The sequence below is a fragment of the Notolabrus celidotus genome, chromosome 23 (genome assembly GCF_009762535.1).
Source record: "Notolabrus celidotus isolate fNotCel1 chromosome 23, fNotCel1.pri, whole genome shotgun sequence".
NCBI lineage: Eukaryota > Metazoa > Chordata > Actinopteri > Labriformes > Labridae > Notolabrus > Notolabrus celidotus.
The window spans coordinates 14,795,422-14,818,431 of NC_048294.1; the positions used below are offsets into that span (position 1 = coordinate 14,795,422).

The 23,010-nt window shown below is 42.9% G+C and overlaps 1 protein-coding gene across 2 annotated transcripts in view; it reads left to right on the forward strand.

The window, feature by feature from the left end:
• LOC117807284 (receptor-type tyrosine-protein phosphatase delta-like) overlaps positions 1-23,010 on the forward strand; it is a 429,954-nt gene that overhangs the window by 301,814 nt on the left and 105,130 nt on the right. The window contains exon 9 of one of the 2 annotated variants that reach the window (XM_034676508.1): positions 20,067-20,197. The exons of the other annotated variant lie outside the window; for it this stretch is intronic. Within the exon in view, the coding sequence (XP_034532399.1) occupies positions 20,067-20,197 (131 nt within the window). The remainder of the gene's footprint in view (positions 1-20,066; positions 20,198-23,010) is intronic. 2 annotated transcript variants of the gene reach the window in all.

Sequence of the window (23,010 nt, forward strand, 5' to 3'; positions counted from 1 at the left end):
ATAGCTGCTAGCCATATTGTTGTGTTGCTTCTCTGCATGGACTGCCAGCCTGCATAACACTGCACTGGGGAATTAACCTCTGCTGCTGTTCCTTTCATATTGAATACATTTTTGCGACGGCCACTCCAGCAGAGCCGTGGGGGGAAAAGTACTGGAGATGTTGCCAAATTACTGACAGCTTCTCTTGAGCCCCAACTGCATAAACACACAGCGAATGTGATAAACAGCTCAGACTCTTTTTGCTTGTTGCTGCTTCTTGTGCAACCTTTACCAAAATAAAAGGGCATGACATTTTTTTTAAAGACAAGTTAGTTGACGTGGGAGTGGGATGTTAAATAAAGAAGAGTGAAGTTCACTGAATGGGACATCACTACATTGTCACAGTTTGTGACCTTTCCCATTTACTCAGACAAGGAAGGGTTGCTCTTTGTGAAATGGCCCACGCCGTTTGTAAGCGATTCCTCCCTTCCTGTTCCTCTCTTTTTTTTTCATATCTGCCATCTGTGGTGACTGCGTGACGCCACAGCTTCTGTGTCATCAGTGACAACGTTCTCACACACACACAGGGACGAGACAAGAGAGATCGAGAGAGGAAGAAAGGGGGGAGACAGAAGAGACAGTGAGAAAAGAGAGCTTACTTCATCCTTTAATTGTGCCTCTGAATATCCCAGTGGACTTCATTACCCAGGCATCCTAAGAAATCTCACTTGTTTGCTCTTGGAAACATGTAAAAAGCGTTTGTAGTTCTTTTTAAGTTGGTGCAGTACCATGAGGAGCTATGGCAAGTAAAAATGTCTCTGTAACACAGATTGAAGCGTAATTCAAACAGTCAGTGAAGCCAAGGATTTCTTTGCAGTTAGAAACTTTTGAAGATTATGTGTTGAGCTAATGCATCTGATGGATGCCCTTAGCAGATCCCTGATGTTAATATATTATACAGGCAGCAGGTTTAAAATAATTAATTAAGTTAAATTCAATTAAATTTACATTCAGGCCAGTGGTTTAGATTAACTAAAAACTAAGCGTAAGGTTAAGATGAGGTAAAAGCACATTATTGATTATTGGCCATATTTTCACCATTATGGACTGACAGGTTCACTGATGATTTTTATAATGACATTGGAAATAAGCCAATAGTAAAACAAAAAGCAGTAATTCAAAAAGATCTTGTATTCATTTTGTATCCCTAAAAAGTAGAATATTATTCCAGAATTTCAGATATTTTCATTTCCTGAATAGCGCCATTAGTCATTTCATTAACTGCCATGTTTTTGAAAATAACCCCTTTCTATCACAATTTAAAGAAAATTTCAGTGACACATTCAGCTTTTGTAGAACTTACCGAAGGATTGGAGGTAATTTTTGACTTCATTAAATCCGGGGCTAAAAATCTACAGCATCTCTGCATAAAAACACAGCAGGCGAGGTGATTATCTTTGGAAATTAGCTCACTCATTTAGAGCTGTGTGGATGCAGATGCCTCCGTTCAATGGAAGCCTATTATTCCAAACGACTCTCATTAAGCCGTAGTGAAATAAGGCAAGCTGTGGAAGCAGTGAAATAAAATCTTTAGACTGGCTGTGCAGAACTCAGCACCGATGCGCTACGCTGTCTTCATTAAGAGCTCTGACGTCAGGAGTGAAACGCAGAAAATGACTCGTGTAAAAAGGAAAATTGTATGCAGCTGATTTCTACCTCTTATGCCCTATAGGAGGTTATTTGGTGTTTGTACTCTGAGCGGAGGGAACTGACAATACAGTCTGAGCTTAATGAGTGAGTTTATCTAATGCTCTGGAGCATGAGTCACAGCTGATCTTTAATCTCTTCATTCCGATGAGACCTGCTGATCAGAAGTGCTTCTTAATAGCATTCATAGCAAGCCACTTCCCTGATTAGTCAGGCTGTATGGGTTGATTTCTATACGACACAAAATGTCATACCCTTAACATCGCCTAGAAGCATAGTTTTCTATGTGAAGTAAGGAAACTTCATTCAAGTTTTTGCCGTCTCCTCTAAATACTTCTCTAACTCTGCTCAAGTCTCTTCAAGGTGGGAACTGTCAGAGGGCAAATGACTCTGTAGTTTTATTTTGGTTAAAGCTCCCGTGAGGAACTTTTACTTCGTTTTGATTTTGGCACCACATGTATGCAAAGTGAAACCTCATGCTCTCTGATTTACTCCTGTACATTTGTAAGTTGTACTTTTAAACACAAAATGTTGACTGAGCCGTAAGTGAAGATAATCACTTGGTCTGACACCTACGCCCATGCCAGTGGTTTTAGATGCTAAAAATAACTACAGATTAATAATTTATCTATATGCTGATGGTCTTGTTTGAACTTGTGGGCCATATAGAGGGTATGTGAATTTCAGGCTGTTCCTTAACCAACTAAAATCCTTGCATATGAGCTTTAAGTGCCAGACAATATTGATTACAACAAAAGAAGCCAGTCACCTCCTCTCCTTCCTAATAACACATTTCATTAGTCAGTCACTAACCATACAAGAGCAGAAATGGATATTTGGTGCTTTTTTTGCAGCTTGAGGAACATTTTTAGTTGCCTTCACTTCCCATCAAATGAAAGCAGTCTGTCTATCTGTAAGATTTACGTTGAAATCCAATTGCAGATTGCGTATTCGTCTGTAAGGAGAATCAGTGATGCTCACTTGCTCGGTCACAGTTTGGCCAGATTACAAAAATTTGCATAAGCTTTGGAACTGCAGTAGCTCAAATATTTGCATCTGCTAAACCTATAGAAACTGTTGCCATTGCAAACAGGCCTCTAACTCTCACTTACTCTAAAACTGAAAAGGACTGTATTGATAAGTTATACCATCAGTTTAAGCTGCCATTCTAAGTATTCAATGACTATATGTGTTTTGCCAAAATGACGGCATTAACCAATGCTTCATTACTAAGCACCATGGGACCATGAAGCATCTGGGCTTTTTTTTTTTCCCTGCATCCATTTTGAGTGTTTAACACCAGGGGAGCTCAGTTAGAGGGCTGAGGTAGGAGGGGAGATTAGATGGAATCTTGTCAAACTACTGATGGGTCTCTCTGTTCCCTGTGGTGTCAACAACGCAGCGGGTGGCTTTCATTTGCATGTCCCATGAGCTCACCCCTCCCTCTTGCTCTCCAGTTTATTTATTACAATGGCCGCAGGTGGAAATCGGATGACTGTCAAATCACCCTGATGTCGAATAAGGTTCCACAGCATGTGTCTGCACATAGACGAATGCACAAACGCAACAGATAGTCTGTTATTAAAGCGTTACACAGTTTACTGCTCTATGATAACCTCCATTCATAGATTCATGTAGCATCTATGACTCACTTGGCCTTAAACATCAGTAGACTGTATGAAGTGATGGAATGTACACATTAAAATTCGATCTCCTGCATCAGTTCATCCAGTGCTGTACAGGACGGCAACTATAAATTGCTGGCCATTATTTTCGATTAACCACACTGACACCATGGCCCATGACATTTCTTCCAATTTTTAGCCTCTGTCACAGTGGTGCCATATTTTCCAGTGCTGTTTCATTTAGATTGTCCCGAAGCATGGAGCAAGGAAACCTCAGGACACAAGCCACCGGGCGATCTTATTAATGGCAGAGCCACGATAATGGTAGCCGTCCCTGTTCTCGGTTGGTATCTTGATCTTCAGGCACATTCTTTCCTGGGCCTGAAGAGCTGAGGCGTCATAGCGGGTGGAAAGGGGCAAAGACTTGACAGTTTATCATTGATACACTTGGAAAGTTTAATTCCCTGCATTGCAAGTACAGCAAGCAGAGACTCAAAGACATGAAAATAAGCCAGTATAACCTTCTTTGTAATAGATGTTAAAGGTCCATACGTAGAAATAGTTATGGTGAAGGGCTTTGTTCTTTCTTAATGTCACAAGAGGAAGACATTTCAAATATAAGAAAAGGAAAGGGGTTATGGTCAGCTGCCATCAAACATCAGGGAAAACAGATGCTCTACACAGGAGGAGCAGCACTTTTATCAATAGCTCATTCTTTCAAAGAATGGCCGGAGTCCACTACAGAGGAACTACTGCCAAAAGTCTACTGCTATCAGTATCACAATCAGATCATTATTCTCATTGTGAAATCATTGCATTAGTCATATTCTTAAAAATGTCAAACTTCTGGTTTTAATATGAGTAGCGATGGCTGATTTTAAAATTGTACACTTGGCCGGAGCTCATTTGGAAAATGAGTTCAAAAGGACAAAAGAGTGAACTAAATCGCTGTAAGCAATCTACCTGCTCGGCTCTTGCTTTGACAGAAACAAATTGTTGTCTGTGCAGGAAAGTCCTTCTCTTAGTTCTTAATGAGTTTATTGGTAATCAATACTCCTTTCTCATCCACTGGCAAGTGACACTGAGGCCATGACCTAAGAGGGACCCCTTAGTCGGCGGAGTTGAGTGGGTCAGTGAGGACTGGTGGATGCTTCATCATGCTTAAGTCGACTGGAATGCCCTAGATTACGTTCAGGTGAGAGGAAATTAAAGAAGCTTAATCTCTGCACTTGAGCAGTGTCTGTCGCTTTATCCTTGTATCTGGGATGCATAATGTTTCCCTCCACGTCAAATAAGGCATGATACTTCCTTATTTTGTTCCCTCACTCTGCTGCAAGTGCCAAATGATTTGGCTTGGGACCAATTCTCTTTGAAAGTAGACCCCCCTAAAAGAGCTGGGTTTGCGTCCCTGTCAAATTCTGCACAAAATGCTACTTCGGCCGTCAATCAAAACTTCTAAGCAAGACCTGTCTTCCAGTGATTCTGTTAGCGTCCTGCTGATTCCAGCACTTTTTTCCACTCTGTTTTTTTAGGGAAGATGGGGCCTTGTCTCCCGGTGGGGGTCAGAAGAGTTGACCTTACCCTAGCGGGGCTCTTGGTCTGCCTGCAATGATTTTATTCAGGCCCACTCAGTAGAACAGCGGGGTGTGACCCGGGTCGATGTGGCACTGCCAACACTGATTCCATTGAGAAACTCAGGGCTTTTTCAAAGGCGCTGATCAAGGGTGCCGGATGTTTTGGGTTCACACTGCTGAGCCTCTGTATATTGTGGAGTCAAATCAGTCTGATGAAATGGGGGTTGTTTGTCTTTGCTGGGAACATGTGACTCAATGGAGCTGGAAGGGTGCAACAGAGCTTCGCCACTCAGAGAAAAGATAGTTATTTTTGGCATGGGCAATTTTAAAAGTACATTATTCACATCTTTCAACAGAGACACCTTTTTCTTATCATTCAACCTGATACAAAGCATTGCAAAGGAGAAAGAGTAGAGGATATCCAGCAAATGAAAAACAATTGGGCCAGGTGCCAGACGCAAGTCAAGCATGTGAGCTCAATAAAGCACACAGTATCGATTTGCCAGTTATTCATTATTTGTTTTGGATGTTGGAGAAAGTCTTTGGAAAATGATTTTGGTGTGCAGTTGAGACTGTGAAATAAATGGTTTGACAGATTATCAATGACCATAGAATATGATAGTAAATGGCCTGGTATTGATTTATTGCCCAATGCCCCCCCCTTCTCTCCTCATGAGCTGCTGTCCTTAAAGCAAGACCAAACACTCCCCTGAGTATTGGATTTTTTTCCCACCCTGCTTTCAAATGTGAAAATGAGGATTTATTTTGTCCTGCTGCCTGAGTGATGCATATAGGAGAGCATGGATTGGATGAGATAAATGGAGATGGAGAATGGATATACATCACGCCGCTCTTAATATCTCCCATGACAACAAACAGCCTTGCTGGTGGTAATACGCAAGCGTCCAGACCCTCACAATGCAAAAATGGCAGCTTTGTTTACTGCATTCAAAATAAATGGCCGAGGCCCCGCTGTCACTCACAGATGGCACTTCCTTTGAGATGAAAAGCTAAAAAAATGCAGAGCCAGTGAATCGTAATAATGCGTTGGCATGGCGGCAGCCATTTTGCACAACCTCCGGAGGCGCTGATCGTCACAGAGAGGCGTTGGCATTGTCTTGGCAGTGGCCCGACCTCAGGCTCGGTGTAGTAACTGATAGCCAAGCTGGAGCTTGTCAGGCCTGACTCTTATCACTTTTGACATCTGTCCACGCCATCTCCCTTCCCTCGTCTGTTACCGGCCCCAGAACACTGACCTTGGGATCTTTTTCTGTGTAACTCAACGGCCTCAAACCTCCCGCTCCCTCCCCCTATGTCCTCATTTGGCACTGTCTGTGTGTGTTTCGAGGCTATCATTTAGCCTTTTAGACCTTGCTTTGTGGTCAGACATGACTTGCAAACCGATGTCTAAGCACCGACAAGCCCCCTGCCTCATTTGGATTCCTGCTGCGGTGCAATACTAAGTAGATGTAGTCCATGTATTAAGGGTAATCCTATCTTGTCTTGTAAGTCAGGGCACTACAGAATATATTAAGGTTTGATTTTTTGAAACATACTTCACAAATCCATCCTTGAAAGAGATATTCTCTGAGTACTAAAACGAAGAACCAAAGTAGTAAAGAAAGCTGGTTGTTTTTTGTTTTTTTTACAGATAATCATGTAAACCATGGTTTGACTTGAAGCTGATTTCTGCCTGCAGATGGTATGACTTGTTCTATATTGCTGTTTTCTGTGTTTGCGCCAACAAGACAAAGTGAATCGGAGAAGAAAAAAAAGACAATCTGCCACCCACAGCCCAGCGTTGACAGGCTGGCAGGAAATGTCTGACACAATGTGTTGTGAGGGAGCACTGCTGCTGCTGCTGGTGCTGCTGCCAGGGTGCTGTGTGGCTGTTCGACAGCTTAAAGAAGGGTCAGTGTGGCAAGCACATCCAGACACATACAGTATGTCCATATGGCTGTCTGTTATGGGTGACGAGAAGAATGTGTTGATTGTTTTTTACATGCAATCAGCGGCCAAACTGTTGAGAAGCCAGTTTCAGTGAGCAAGGGAGGTGTTGTGATTTGGTGTTTTCACTAAGCAGCTGAAATATTAGGAGAGCTAGTTTAACTCCCACTCTGCCTGCAATCACAGATCATTTCAGCTGAATGTTCTTCACAACTGAGTCATCAATTTAATCAAAATTCACCAATTGGTTGTATTTACAGCAGCGGGTTTCATTGCACATCTTTTTGCTACTGTGACTCATCAGCATCCCTCACCCCTGGCCTCCCTCATGAGGTAATTAAGCCCATGGTTGTTTGTTTAGCTGTCTGCATGTGTGTCCTGTATAAAACACAGGGGGGGCATATGTTCTTCCTACCATAAACCCATTGAAACAGCGGGACGTGAGTGGTGAGGAGGGGTCGAGCGAGCCTCTGTGTGTGTGTCCGTGTGTGTGTTTGTGCTCTAATTAGGCAGGCAGGAGTGTATTAGCCTCACTGGGCAACAGCCAGCTGGGAGCATCTGGAGTCGTCTTTCATACTCACCAACTTCCGCGCTACACACACACACACACACACACACACACACACACACACACACACACACACAGAATTAGAAAAGATATCTATGGAACAGAAGTGTGATAAGAGAGAGCGTAGGTCAGGCATGACAGGTCATATGCACAGCTATTTAAGTCTGCTGCATTCTAAGCCTCCCTCACATCACAGCCCCCACACCCCTATGCCCGCATGGAGTCCTTGTTTTAGAGGAAGGGTGCCCCTGGCACGTCTCTCTCTCGAGGATGGAATACCTACAAAAAAGAGAGGGGAGGACCTTGGGCCATTCCTGACAGCTTCAGCACTCCGAAAGCTCCCACAGGACCTAAAGGAATTTAGTTTCAAAGCAGGGTCAATATCTAAAATAATCCTCAAAGCCCGATCGCAATCACTCTGATCGCTGTTTGTTTTAACAATCTCAGATGAAATGGCTGTTTTGGCTGCCTTTTTTCTGGTCAGCATTTCATTATTTAGTTATTTTAAAACCACTTCTTTCATTTGCCTGAGTCTTAAAGCTTTGCTGTCTGTGCAAAAATAAACAATGTAGATTTCTCTTGTTGATATCAATGACATACTCCAGCTGCTCCTGCTCACTCGCAATGTCCAACTCAAGTTCCTGTGCAGGTGAACACTAAACTGCGCAAGATACAGCACTTCGGATGAATCGGCTTAAGATATTAAAAGAAATACTGCGACGCATTGTAGCGGAGAAAAAACAAACCAACAAAAAAACACCAGAACGAATGAGTCGGCACTCTCAGTATTTCTCCGGTACAGAGAGCTCAGTGAGCCAGCTGAAATACTGTTTCTCTGTGCTATCGATTAGCTGGTTAGGCCATGAAAAGCCAGGGACAAGACAGCAACTGAGCTCCCTTCCTTTGGCTTACCGCTGCATGCTACTAAATCCATTCTCTCACTTTTCTCTCTGTTACGCTCCCCCCCTTTATGCGCTTTTTTCCCCAATTTAGCCAAATCTCTCCGTGTACTCTATTTGTCGCCTCTTTCTCGTGCTATTCTTGTGTGGTTTACTATTCCGCTCACAGAGAAAGAGCCCCGCCGAGCCGCTTGCAGGGTTAGATCACAGGAGCCCAGCTGTTCACAGTCAAGGGCCGCTTCTTTTATTAGCCGTCACTAGGCCGACCTGTAAGAGCAGCGAGAGGGGAGAAAGAGTGGGTGGCAGTAGGAGGAGGAAGAGGAAGAGGAGGGCGAGGGCAGCAGGGGGCACAGATTTCCCAGCTGTTAGTCTACAAGCTCTGCCCCCCCTGTCAGAGATTAGGTAGATCAGCGGGAATGTAGGAACAAACTCACAGGCGAGAGAAGACAGCTGACAGAAAGTGGATTGAGTTGGAAGGAAGAGAGTTGTTTCAGACAGGCTGAAAAACTCTTAAAGTTTCTGTGGCTGAGGACTGTAAAGTTGTGCACACTGCCCCACAGGAATGTACAGTGGGATAAGGCTGCACCATGCCTTAATACTCCAACAAATCCCCTTCTCTTGCCTCCCTTTTATTTTTCCCTACCATCTCACAAACCCAATGCCGCCTTGCAGTCTGTGGAGGACTGTTTTACTAGTGAACTCCTTGTCTAGAGGGACACAAAGGACCTGAGTGTGAAATTATATCTCTAGCTATATAACCAGCCCTCCATTGTGCCATTTTACGATTTTATTTTCATTAAGATTGCAGGGATGGTTTTTCGCCTTTGTTGTGCCTTCGCCCCTCTATCTGCCTCAGTTCTAACCACAATGGAAACAAACCACTCAAAAGTGGCAGTGATGAGAGAGGCACAGAGTACTCCCATTTTGTATGATTAAATTTACTGTGACAAGTAAGCATGCTGTGTTTTGGCAAAACATGTTGCTTTGGGAACCCGGAAACTTCTGGAAAAAAATGTGGCCCACATGAGGCGATCAGAGGCCTTCACTTGAGAATTGAGAAAGGGTCTTTGAGAAGTTCTTTTTGCTCCTGAAGTGCTCAAGATGTCTGTTTTGTATTTGCATATTTATGAGAAATGAGTGTCACAGTGATTAAGTTAACTGGGAGCCAGTTCTGCAGAGTGTGGATAATGAAATCATATAAAATGTGAAAGTCAAAGGACATTTATTTTAAAAATATCTCTTAACCTTGTGGCACAATTTTGTCAGGAATTTGGCTTATTTAATTGTTTTATGTACAACCCCAATTCCAAAAGAGTTAAGGGGCTGTGTGAAATGTTGATAAAAGTAGATTTTGATTGTTTAACAATCATCTAAACCCTACATTTAGTTAAAAGATAGTGCAAAGACATCATATGAAATGTTGAAACTGAGAAATGCATTAATCTATGAAAAATAAATACTAATTTTAAGTTTGATGACAGCAGCACATTTCAAAATAATTGGGACAGGGACAAGAAATGACTGAACACGTTATGTAGCTGGCTTATTATTGGTAAACGTCAAAGATGTCAACAATTAATCCAGCATTGAGTAATCGATTGTGAAGAACATACTTGAACATTCTTTTTCGCAATTTTCTATCAGATAGAGATGAAAAAAGACATGGTCTAATGTTACATTTAGCTATCAGGGTGGTGTCATTTAAAGCACGTTTCAATACAAACTGGCTAAATGGGTTGCGCCCTGCAGTTGTGCGTCGGGTCTCATGATGCCTCCTATTTTTTGGGGGGGGAAACAATACACAACACCCACCACTAACAACACGGACACACAGAGGTTGGGAGCTTGTCATGGGACATACCCATCTTTGGATAAAAAGTCAAGAGAAAGCTAGAAAGTCGAAGCAGAAAGATTTCCCAGACTGGCAAAGCTGGTACACTAGTGTCTCTGTGTACCAACAACATCATACCTTCTGAGTCAGTGTTCTCTGCTGTCAGAGTCGGACTGAGTGTGACCCTGTAGTGCTCCCGACTGACATCCAACCATGCTCTATATGACCATACGCCTGAGGAGATTATTTTTATGAGCCTGCTCTGCATATGAATATAGGGTTTAAATGATTTTTAAATCAAACTTTTATAAACATTTTACACAGCATCCCAATTTTGAGGAGTTTGGGGTTTCTAAGTAAAAATTCTCAAAAAGAAACATTTTAGGGCATTGGGATTGTTTTTATCTACATACCAATATTTTAATAACATTTTATTCCAGGAAAATAACTGAAGCAAAGTCAGAAGCAAAAACTGAGTGTCAGCAAAGCTGTTTTTTACCCGAGATATACACGTTTTCTTTAATAAACATGGAACCAATCTGGACTTCATTACGAAGTGTTTGAGACCAATGTAGCTCAGTGGCCCCAGACAGGTAATTAGAGTTCACACTGAGACCTGCCTCTAAAATACAGTCATTATCCCGGGCAAAAATACAACCTTTCCAGGTCACATCACTTTGTTTGCAGCAGTAAAGCAAGTTTATTTCAGCATTGAGCCACCATTATAGTAGTCCCAATCCGCACGCCAGCCTTTTATAGAGCACCAAGTGATTGGGGGCGACTGAGAGATTCAATAAAAAAGTGGGAACACAATTGGCTCAACACAAAGTTACCATGTGAGTGTGACAATTTCGAGTGGAGTCTGTGCTCCATTATGGTATAATTTTATATACCAGTGTATGCAATGCATGTGGAGCATAGTTTTCATCACCCTAATTTAACAAGCGCGTCCTGAATGAAGCCCCAAACGAAGGCACCAAATGCTTTACAGCCCCCTTAAGAGCTAATCAGCCATCTTGCAATGAAACACTAGAGTTATATAGGCCCTTCTCACACAATAGTCCCAGAGTACGCTAGTTGTTGGGCTCAGAGGTCTTGGCAGGAATAAAAACTCATCCTGTTGCTTTTTTGTGATTGCTTAAAGCAGACAAGAGTAGGGGGAGTGGAAACGCAATAATCTGAGAGGAGAAATAACAGGTCCAAAGTATTTTTGGCAACTGCAGGCTGGACTGTGGGCAGAAGTTTCTCACAACAATGAGGAAATGTCACTCGGAGAAAAAAAAAATTGCCCTTGGATTGTGAGATCAGCCATGAATTTTCAATCAACTCAGCTTTCCTCCTGCGAGACTTCTGAATCAGCAAAACATCTTGTAAATATGATCTAACCAGTTTTCAGGGACACAGTTTGCAGAACTCCAATGGGTTGGATCTGTTTGCTTTAGAAAATGTATGACTAAGATAAATATACTTGTTTGTGCCAGTGTTTTGTTAAGCCTAAATTAAGTTAATGCAATGCTTTGTTGGATGTGGAGTTGACTTTTTTTGCAAAGAAGTTGGAGCCCTGATAAAACAGAATGAATCAAGTTTCTATAATGAGCATTTACAGTATACACAATAGAAATTTCCATAAATCCAGACAGAGAACATGATGTTACTTTGGCAACATTGTGACTCCATGCTGACTCATCTGAAGTGCTCAAATTTACAAGCTTTTTGGACCTTTTAGACCAAATCCAATGAAGTGCTCCCCCTCGTTTTCCCAAGAGCCCCACTTGAACGAGGACACGTGGGAGGATCCTGCTCTGACTTTCAGCATGCTGAGACCTGGGCTGTACTTTCAGAGGCGCTACACTCCATCAAACGTACCAGTGAGGGAGTAGAGGAAGGGGAGGATGACCCCACTCCCATATACACAACACTACTGCCACCATCGCCCAATTTATCACAAATTTCCTCAGCTCTTGACCTCTGACCCCTCTCTTGGGCTGTGTTTGTATTGAGGGCAATGTGCCATTGTCTGAACCGTCTGTCTAAAAGCCTCCCTTGAGGCATACAGCGGTGTTTGCAGGAGAAATCTGCTGCTTAAGCCACTGATGGTGAATCCCACCCTTGTGCCCAGCATGTGTCTCTGTCTATGTGCATGTGTCCATCACTGTCTTCTCAGCCCTCTAGTGTTTTATGCATGCTGCTCATTATCTAGACAATGGCCACTTAGGATGAAATACCATTCAGGGCAATATGTCAGCAATCCCTTGGGATGAGGGAAGGGAGGGGGCAGCAAAAAAAACAGCATGAATGGAGAGAATCAGGAGGCTGGAGTGAAAAAGGAAGGGGGTAAATGGAGTGACATGGAAAAACTGTGCAGCAAATAAGAGATTCTGTAGGCTCCTCACTGTAACAAACCCTGAATAAGGAATCAGCAAGACCTCGATTTGACCGAACAACCTGCCTTATCTAACAGTCAAATTACAAGCAAGCCCAATGAGTCAGAATGCCCTGACCTCTTGTGCTTGCGAGAGCTACTAGGCAGTTGTTGCCGCAGCTCCAAGCATGCACCAGCCACACCGCTGCAGCCCCTCACTGAGGCACGAGCTCCATCCAGTGTATGCTGCCTTCCCTCCCCTTACATCACCGCGTCTGGAGGCGGAAGATGGGGAGGGGTACAAGATTAATGATGGTGCTAACCGCGTATTTATCATCCGGCTGGAGAGTAATGCGACACCTTTCTAATCTGAATATATTTCATTGGGCTGTTACGGCACTCAGCCCTGGGCCCCATGCATTTCTGTGTGAGAATGTGTGTCGCTGCAACTCTGTGCGTACATGGAAGTGTATTTGAATGTTAATCATATCTGCATAAGTTTGTGCATGACTTGCGTGAGCTTGTAAAGTCATGAGCTGTGATACCAACCAGCCGCCGTAGACGCCTGCACTATCTACCCTGGCAAAAAACAGCCCCGTGGTAATTAGATAAAGATGAGTTCCTCTTTCCAGCATGTTGGGGCCATGCGCCTCGAGATCCTCCTCTCTGATTCTCTGCTGCCTTTCAAGTAAAAACCCTTCTTCCATCCTCATCCTCCATCTCTTGGTCTCATTTCTCTGGCTACTTATTTTGGCACTCAGCAGAAATCAGATAGATGTCTCCCTCAACAGAGATTGGAGATAGGGAAGCACAAGGCCAAGATGAGGCCTGATAGGGTCGGCATTGGACCGCCTGTTAGATTGGTTCCACTGTCACCAGGTGCCAGAACTGCCGAGAACTCTGAAGCAGAAACTATCTTATTTGGACCAAATTGCACCAGTGGGTGTTTTCAGATGGGGAACTAACAAGTGATGGTTGTTTGTCCATGCTTGGGCATGCAAAAGCCACACAAGTGTTGTTTTTTTGTTAATCGCTCCTTAATAACATCTTATTTTTTTTTAATCCATAAATGTGGTAAAGTTTCTCAGCAGCTCCTCACAGTTTGAAGTCCGTTTTACAGACATGTTCTCTATCTACAGGGTCAACACACGGTCTTGTCACTTGTACAAGGAACATTCATATTGTAGCATTGGTTGTTGTAAAAAAGGATTTGCAACGCTCAGTGAGAAGACAAACACTTGGATAAAAATACTGGGCTGCACCTACAATTCAATGTCCAAGTCCACTGCTATTTGCAAGGTACAGCCTAATCCTTAACACAGCCCTTTACTTGCATGAATCTCCATCTGAGTATCAAGCAGATAGGCTTATGTTCTCGTCAACAATCAAAGCAGTGATTGAGGCCGTCTACATTTTATGCTGGAAGGGAGCAACACGTGCAAGCTCCTCTCGCTCAAGAGGTTTTCTCTTGGAGATTAGGTGTCTGCCTTCTTGTGTACCCTTTGCCAATTTGCCATCTCTGCAAGTGAATATATTTCAGACTCTTAAGCTTATTGCACGCTTCATTGTCCAAGTTCATTCTTTACTGGCAACAAAGGAAGTGAGGGAGTTAGAGGACAGTTTTCTAAGTGGGAGATTTGGATAGGTGTCCTACCCCGCTGACTACTTTATCTGCTTACTCATGCTTGCATTACAACCTTCAAATGGATTCAGATGCTATCAAGTTGTCAAGATTAGCCAAAGCTGTGTCTTGGTTTCGTGGCGGCGGTTGGTTGAATTTTTGTATTTGGTCTACAAGATACAACTATTGGTGTTGAACGTGAGCTCAAGATACTTCTCAATGTACTACAAAAGACACGACAACTTCTGGTGCCTTATCATAAGTAAAACTAGAACACACAATAGATTCAACATTAAGTTAGTCATCCTCTGTGGCTCAGGGACAGATTTTTCACCTGTCTTGTACAAGATCCAGGTCATTTCCTTGCTCACGCAGGAACCTCTCCACCTCAATCATGTCAAAGAAGAATAATAGGTCTGGTGCAGCAGCAGAAGCAGCAGAAGCAGCAGCACCACTGACTGACTCATGATGTTTCAGTGTCATTATAGCCCTGAGCATCCCTGGCCAGACTTCAGCACCACTCCCCACAATCGTGCTCCTATGATTCCCCAGAGGGAGGGACAGTTTATCTGTAGCAGTTAGCAGCTGGTGTCTGCCCCAAAGTCTCCACTAGCCCCAAGCTAGCGTTTGCCACTTCAGATGCTAGTCATTTAGCAAACAAGTCAATCATGCGCAAGGCAACTGCCAGCGACTTGCCAACGTCCCCAGTGATCCCAGATATAGAGATGAGAGGGCAAAGAGGAGTCACAGCCTGCCGGGTCATGGAAATCAGGTCAAATTGGGTCATAAGCAAACTATTTGGGTCTAGCATTGTGCTCGAATGATTGTTGCTGTTGAAATTGTTTGTAATGAGCAAAGATCAGGACCCTTAGTGTTGTCCAAAGTCCTTTTCTGTCCATTGTTTTTTAGTCCCAAATAGCCCAGTGTAGTGGAATTCAGAACTCATTTTAGAATGATTTGAAGTAAGAATGGACATCTTTCTACAATGTCCTAGTGTTTGAATATGTGACTTAACACACCAAGACTCAGTTATACAACCATGTCATGGATTTGCAAAGGCATTTTTAGAATCCCACAAATGTAAGATGTTCTTCACTGGTGGTGTATTTAGTCTCTATGGCTTTGAAGATTGTAAATACTGCACAAATTAACAACTCTTACTGAAGTCAATTGCAATGTTTTCTTTTCCAAACTAAGCTGCACATCAGAAAATCAATGTCAGTGGTAAACATCGTAATGAATAATTGTATTATCATAGCTTCTGTCAGGCAGATGAAAAGATACATAGCCTCTTGTATCTCATCTCATGTCTGGAAAAAACAGCTTAAGATGAGGCTCTGGTAACCTAGGGGCTTACACTGTTGTTGAAATGAAAGCAGGAGTTTGATGGCTGACAATGTAAGCGGCATTATCTCACTCTCTGTCTTTTTGTGTGTGTCAGTGAGAACTTAGCAGCTATGTTTGAATGCAAATTCCCCAACTATTGGATTCAATTAGCTTCACAGAAATGGTAGATGCTTTAGCTTTGTAGTGTTTTTTTTTCTTTTGTCATGTGTAGCAGAGCCCAGTACTCTCAAATGTTCTTCAGTTTGTAAATGTATTTGTCTGGAAAGGACCGTTTTGCACAGAAATAGCTGTTGGGGCAACTGAAGCAGACTTTGAATTCACATTAACATATTTACTCTACATGTATTTAACAAAGTTTATGGCAAGTCACTGGAATTATTGTTATTCTTGCATTAGAATATTAAGAATAAGAGCCAGAAAGTGAGAAATGATCATTCAGCTAGTGTATGATGTAGATTGGGCAAATTAATCATCAGATAAAGCTCCTGTGAGAAGTTTGGATCTGTTACAAAACAAACTGACAGTAACATTGAGGCCTCTTTAAGACCCACAAAAGCAACAACAGCAAAAGCATGCTCACTGACAAGAGTGAGCTTTCCTTGATTGGTGTCTTTTAAAAAACTGCAAGACAAAAACAGCAAAGAATTAAGGGGTACCGCTTTTGTCCAAAGGGGGCACCAAAATCAACACAAATTGAAAGTTCCACACAATGGGCCTCATTTATCAATCTTGCATGAAAACGGATGCATCTAAATATTGACCTGGGATCCTCTGTATGTCCTTCTAAAAATGCACTTTACCAATACGTGCTAATTCTCAGCCACAGCCAGATTTACTTTGCTGCACCGTGCTCCACACTGACATGAAACTTGCGTACACGAACTGAGACCTGGCGTGGGATTTGAGCGTATCCTCCGCCCATGTTCAAATTGATAAATGCCGACCTTTGCATGGAAATGGTCGTACACCCTGTTTTCGGTCGTACGCACGTTAGATAAATGAGGGCCAATAGCGCCACAGATAATGTATACAGGCTAAAAAAAAATCTGATTAATCAGGGGTCAGATATATTTTTCAGTCAGTTATAAAAATTCAAGGGCAGATACAATAATACTAAGGATGAAAATTTCACAAAAATTTGAATCAGCGGCTATTAAAAAAAAAATAAAAGGCTCAATATATAAATAAAACATGTTACATCAAAGTCACTAGAGTTCACTTCTCTTCAGATTGCTAGCAGAATCAAGTGCAAAACTATTCAAAGTGCAATGTAAACAAAACATGTCCATGAGACATCCATGCTAAGTGGATAACCCTTGAATTCAAGGTTACACATGCATATACGCATGCATGCACAGGCAAATATGCTTCCTCCCTGTAGTGCCCTCCTTGGCAAAATCTCAGTGCCAGTCTCTTAATGAAATGCTCAATTAGGATCTTTAAATAGGTAATTATGCAGTGCCTAATCCCTTAGCTCCTGGGCCCTATCTCATTTAGATGACACTTGGGCAGGCTGGATGGGAGGGGCAGGCACTGAGGCCTTAGTTTCTGTCATCAAAGCCCCTCCGTGGTAGCGCAGGCGGCCCTGTTAATGATAAGGCACATCCAGGCAGTCAGTCAACAGCGACTCCCAGTGAGGGCCACTGACAGCATGGGAGATGGCGATGTCAGGCTTGACAGTGTCTTAATCATGTTTGTGAGTGTTCGGGGGTGGGCTGTGTTAGGTTTGGGGGAGCCTGTAAAGGTTTCTAAGAGGCTGTTAGATGTAGAGCAAGAGCAGCAAAGACTATTTGTCTGATGTGGGTTTTTTGTGTGTGCGTTTTTTACTGGCAATTTCCAAGTTAATTTTATAAGAAACAAAGACAGAGACGAAGAGAAAATCACTTCCAAATGTCAAACTGTGTATTTTGCTTGATGCCAGGCAGAGACAGAGCAGTTTTGATTTCTTCTGCTGACATTTGTATGAAGGTGGCATTTGATTTGAATTTCAATCTCCAAACTGTGGCTGGAGAAAGGGACCTTTTCATTCATTTCCAGCTGCATAATAAAACGTCTTGTTCAAGCGCTACAATATAGCATCACTGATGGGGGAAACTGCTCTTGTTTGGTCGCTAACGCAGCTATGGCAGGCATTTGTCTTAGTGAAACGACAAAAGGGGAATTGTTGCTTTTGCCTAGGGGTGAGCCATTTCTTTCCCTCGACAGAGTTGCACAAGCAGCCTGCACTGCCTTTCATGAGAACAATAGCTTAGCTTGGCTAAAACACCTTTCAAGGGCGTCCAAGAACTAAAAAAAGTTTAGCTTTGCAAATCTATTAATCAGCACGGCCTACATCAAAGCGCTCCGTAGACTTTATTAAGAATACTTGAAGCACTAAAATAATGAAACAGCTTTCTGAAGTGCGATTCCCCCCCACCCTAGATGTCCTTTGACAGTCTTATCAGGATTCAGATGGAAAAGCAGAAACAACACAATTTCACCTCCAATCGTGTATTCAGCAAAAACAGCTCATATCTGTGATAATATTTTTGTCCCATTGCCCTCCCTGTTGGCACTGATGCATTTTCATGCAAAAAGCTTTGATAAGCGGCGGCCTCTAATGCTGACTGTCTGTGCTTGCAGTTGTTGACTCAGGTTTTCTTATCAGCTGTGAGTCAAGGCGAAAAACACGAGTGCCCAAAATATACTGGGAAACAAGAATTGCTGCCAGTTTGACCATCTTACACCAGAGTCAGACAGGGAAATATTTGTGCCTTATTTATAGCCTCTTATTAAAATGGACTTTTGCTTTATAATCTGGCTGCATTTTGACATCCAAAGATCAGCTGCCCATGAAACAGAAGGGCAAAACCTCTAAGAAACACACACTAAAGCCATGTGACGAGTTCACTTAATAAAACATCCTCTACACCACCCCAGGTAAAAGACAGAGTACAGTTTGCTTGGCTAATTGAAGGGAAATTTACCCGCCGTCGTCTTAGTTCACTACCATAATGTGGCGTTACATCTTAGCTCGGGCTATATTGAGGCAAATTAGCATTTAGATAATGGGAGACACTTGGCATTTTAATTATTTTGCTGCCCTATGAGTGTAGCGTGTATGCCCCCAGCGCCTCCCTACATCCTTCATGTACGCCTAAGTAGTGCATTTACATACCAACGGCTTGGCTTGTGTACAAAGGCACGGAAATGTCACCGGCGCTCAATGTACCTTCAATTGTTTCCAAAAGATAAGGCGGCATATTGTTGTTGACTTATGCTGTGTTATGTATTATAGGGAGCATCACAATTCCCTATTCAGTGTTTGTCGGTTATTTTCAATAGGGCTCTGCTCTGATGCCGATGAGTAGCACTGTACAGCTGTTTTTGTCTCTTCGAGGGCTCTGAGCTTTACCGTGAAATGACACGAGCTCCGGCTGGGAACAACCCCTCTCGCCCTCCTTCCTCTCTCTCATTCTCTTTTCCTCTTGGAAGTGAGCTTATTCATCCTCCCACAGACCAAAGCCGTGTTGGGGGGTAGATGTCTAAGTGCCAGGAGCATGTGGTGCAAAGGGTGTGCGTGCCTACGATTTGCCTGTATGTGTTTATTTGTGCACATAAATGCTTGAGTTTACACTGTGTAGGTGTGTTTTTATGCCGGATCTTTGCGATTGGATGTGGACGTGAGCGGGAGTCGATGCTTTCAAATGTCAGGCGGATTCACATGTGTACTGTTTTTTTATTCTTACATTTTTTTGACCTGCTGTCCTCTGGCCTCACAACTATCACCCCGCCTAATTTATCTCCCTCAATCCCTCATTCGCTGCTTCTGTTAGGCACGAGCACAGACGGAGCATGAGAAAAGCTGGCACATTCCCTTGCTTCCCTCCCTTCTCCACCCAACATCACTCTCTCATCTTCCCTTCCTTCTTCCTCTCATCCTTCCTTCCAGCCTCTCCTTCGTAATCCCCTCCTTTCTCTCACCACCTCTCTGCCTCGTTGCTCCCCTTATCCATTATATTTCCACTCCTCTGCTCCGCCCTCCACACACTCCCTCTCTTTTTTTTCCTTCTTCTGGTTCATAATATGTAACATGATTTTGCACTCTTGTTCATGCAGCATAAATTTAATCCCTGGTGCTGCTGTCTACCATTTTTCTCATTTTCACCCTTCTCCTGCCACACACTCTGCTTCCAAACAATAGACCCCTCAAGATCTAGCATGTTTGCATGATGAAAAAATTATCAAGACACCAAGGTCAAGCACAAAACAAGTGGTGCACGCCCACACCGTGACAAGCAAACACAGCACATGAGAAGACCCCCCCAACACGCTAACTCAAAGGTTTTATCTGCTGCCCATTGTAAAGACATTATTTATATCCATTAGAGTTTAAAAGAGTGTTCACAAGTGTCATCAAGGTTAAAGGAGGTGACCCAACATGAGCACAAAGATGAAATGTGTTGCTTTTTGCTTTTTTCCCCCCAGTGTCCCTAAAGCTTACCCACCAGCTCTGTAACCTTGCGCATGTGTGTGTGTGTGTGTGTGTGTGTGTGTGTGTGTGTGTGTGTGTGTGTGTGTGTGTGTGTGTGTGTGTGTGTGTGTTGGTTTGCTTTCAGGAAAGCAGCACAACAAGGCGCAGGGATAATCAGTCACTAGACTGCAGGTCAGGGTCTTGCACTGTGGGGACCATCCATCTGAACCTAGCAGCTGCTGGGAAAAACGTGGCAGGAGGAATGAGCTGGGAGAAAAGGATAGGTGAAGAGAGAAAAAAAAAAGTGCAAGAGAGAGAGAGTGAGAGAAAGTGGCGAGGTAGACCAGGTAGAGAGGAAAGTCAAGGAGAGGCTGTTGAGAACAAATAGAGCACACACACACACACACACACACACACACACACACAAACACACACAAACACACACACACAGAACGAGTCGGAGGAAAGGGGGAGTGTTTGTGAGCTGATGCTACGTGGTCATTTGAGTTACCAAAGTGGATGCTCAAGGTTGCTTTGGGTGGGCTGAATTCTCATGAGGATACAACCTTGCACTTTGCACCCAAACAAGGTAACGGTTTACAAATTGCAACAGCGTCTCCATCCCCTCCTTGACCTGTGGTTTTTTTGAACACAAAGTTCTTTCTTTCAGACGTTTTTCTACTCCGTGAAGATGTGGAACCTCTATTTTGAGCATAAAAAGAGGAGACAATTGAAGAAATGTTTCAGCAAATACAGTTTGATTAATAACAGTGCTCAAGGGCAAGGGGAATAAATGTTATTTTACGCTATTCGTGCTGTGACATTTCAACATCCAGATCAATCTGCTGACAAAAACAAAGGACCTGCTTTGAGATCCCCTGGTATTAATTTGCAGTGGACACACAGCTGATGTGGATCAGCAATAGCTTCTTTGTCCAACAGGCGCAGCAGGTGCTTTTAAAGCAATTATTAGACAGACAAATGTCATCAGAGCCAATTAGCTTCCTGCTGGGTCTTGCGTGTTGGGTGATCCATTCATAAGAAAACAAGACATATCCATCAGCTGGAGCATTGGCAGCCTGTCCTTGTCAAGAATTAGTCAGGCTCGCAGGCAGAACTCTAAAAACCCTGACTTTCTCAGACAGAAAGTCGGCTGCACCACCCAAAGGATGGTTTATGACCGTGGGAGGCTTGTTGGAGGGAGGTCAGGGGAGGCGAAAAGGAAGGGGGAAAAGAAAATAAATAAGTATTGCAAATAAACTCCTCTGATGTGCGGTTGTCAGGGTCTTTCATGTGGAGGCTGCACTTGAGGGCATAGCTTAGCTTAGCTTGAGGGATGTTATTACACATGCCGGCTGATCGGGAGCGATGTGTGAGAAACGGCCTTGTCACTCGGTCTTAAATCACACTATCGCGGGCGGAAGAAAGTAGTAGTAGGAGAAAAAAAAAATCTGAGGAAAAATAGAGGGAAGAGACAAAAAGCAAAGGGAGGAGGGTGAAGAAAAGAAATAACTTCACATAAGGGGCTCTAAGCTGAGGAGAGAGACTGACAGACTTTATGCTGTGGCATTAAAGAAAGGACAACAAAAGAAAAAGATAAAAGGTAGCTGCAGCCAGCATGTGAAACACATTGTGACTTCACCCAAACTTAACCTCTCTGATGAGGAAGTGGGGATTGGCGAAGGAAATGGTTGCGTGTAGCGTTTGCCTTTGATGAGCTTATTTTATAAATCTGGTCATATGATGTTTAAAACACCCTTGGGGCACAGTGGGTGGGTGCCTGTCACAGGCAGCAATGTTTGAGTGCTACCAGATCTTTTGAACAAAGGGGGAATGGTAGCACAAAGCAAATAGTGCAGGTTTGAAATGACTTTTGACCCGAAGGGCCTCGATTGATGCAACATTGACTCTCTATGTTGTGGGACTGTGTTTATTTTTCTGACTTCCTGAATCACATTAATGCAACTACAAAAAAGGATGCAAGGTGCAAAACAGAGAGCAGGTTACTGACACGACTGTAACAAATATGAGATAAAGATATCCTCAACGTCAAAGCTGCGTTTTATCATTTCATCCATGCTCTTAAGTATACTATTAATTCACATCAAACTGCCTTTTAAATAACACATTATATGCTTTATTTGTCTAGGCATTATGCAATAATAAATGAGCCACACTGTATTCCTATTTTCATTCTCACAGTCAATTGCACAATTACATATTGATAACTGGTCGTGTTTTTTTCGTTTTAACGATCCAAAGAAGTGATGCAGTGATTAAATGTCAAATAAAAAAAACACCATAGTGGCAAAGATGTGTTCATCAGAAACATGATCAGGTTTATTGCTAAGATGGTTCACACTGTGCAATAACTGCAACTTCCCCATATTGTGATAACGAGGATTCTGAAGAAACATGCTGCAAACATTTTAATTTGAAGTAACAAATAGGAAAAGCTATGTTCGTTGAATATTCAATGCTTTTTTCACTTGGGATGCAAAGGTATGAACCGCTGAATCAAGGCCTGGGTGTAACGGCAATGTTTTCACACCAGTCTGATGAAGCCAAAGCTAGCAATCAAGCTTGCCTCAGATTAACTGGCATCTAGTTTAGTGGTAGGGAAACATTTGGGGGGGGGATTCATTTTGGATTCAGGAGGGACAACCACAGTTATCGTTTAAAACAGCAGTCCCCAACCTTATTTGTACCATGGACTGGTTTCATGAAAGACATAATTTTATGGACCAGCAGGCGGTGGCGGGTTTAAAATAGAATTATACTCCGAGCATAATAAACACTAAGTGCATTAAAGTACCACTCAGCAATAACGGAGAATCAGTGGGAACCCTTAACTTGTTTCTCTGCAATGAGACGGTCCCACCTCTGAGAGATGGAAGACAATGACACACAAAGTGTGTTCCTTATGTCCAGTCTACTCTGTAACTTTCTTTTGATTGTAATCACTGCAGAAAAAAAACCTGCTTCACAAAGATAGGATGTTGGAAATGGAAGCAGTGTTTTTGTTGCTTTTGTGGCAATATCTGGATATTCTGCCTTGATTTTAATCCAAAATGCTGGCAGGTTTGAAGTTGACCTA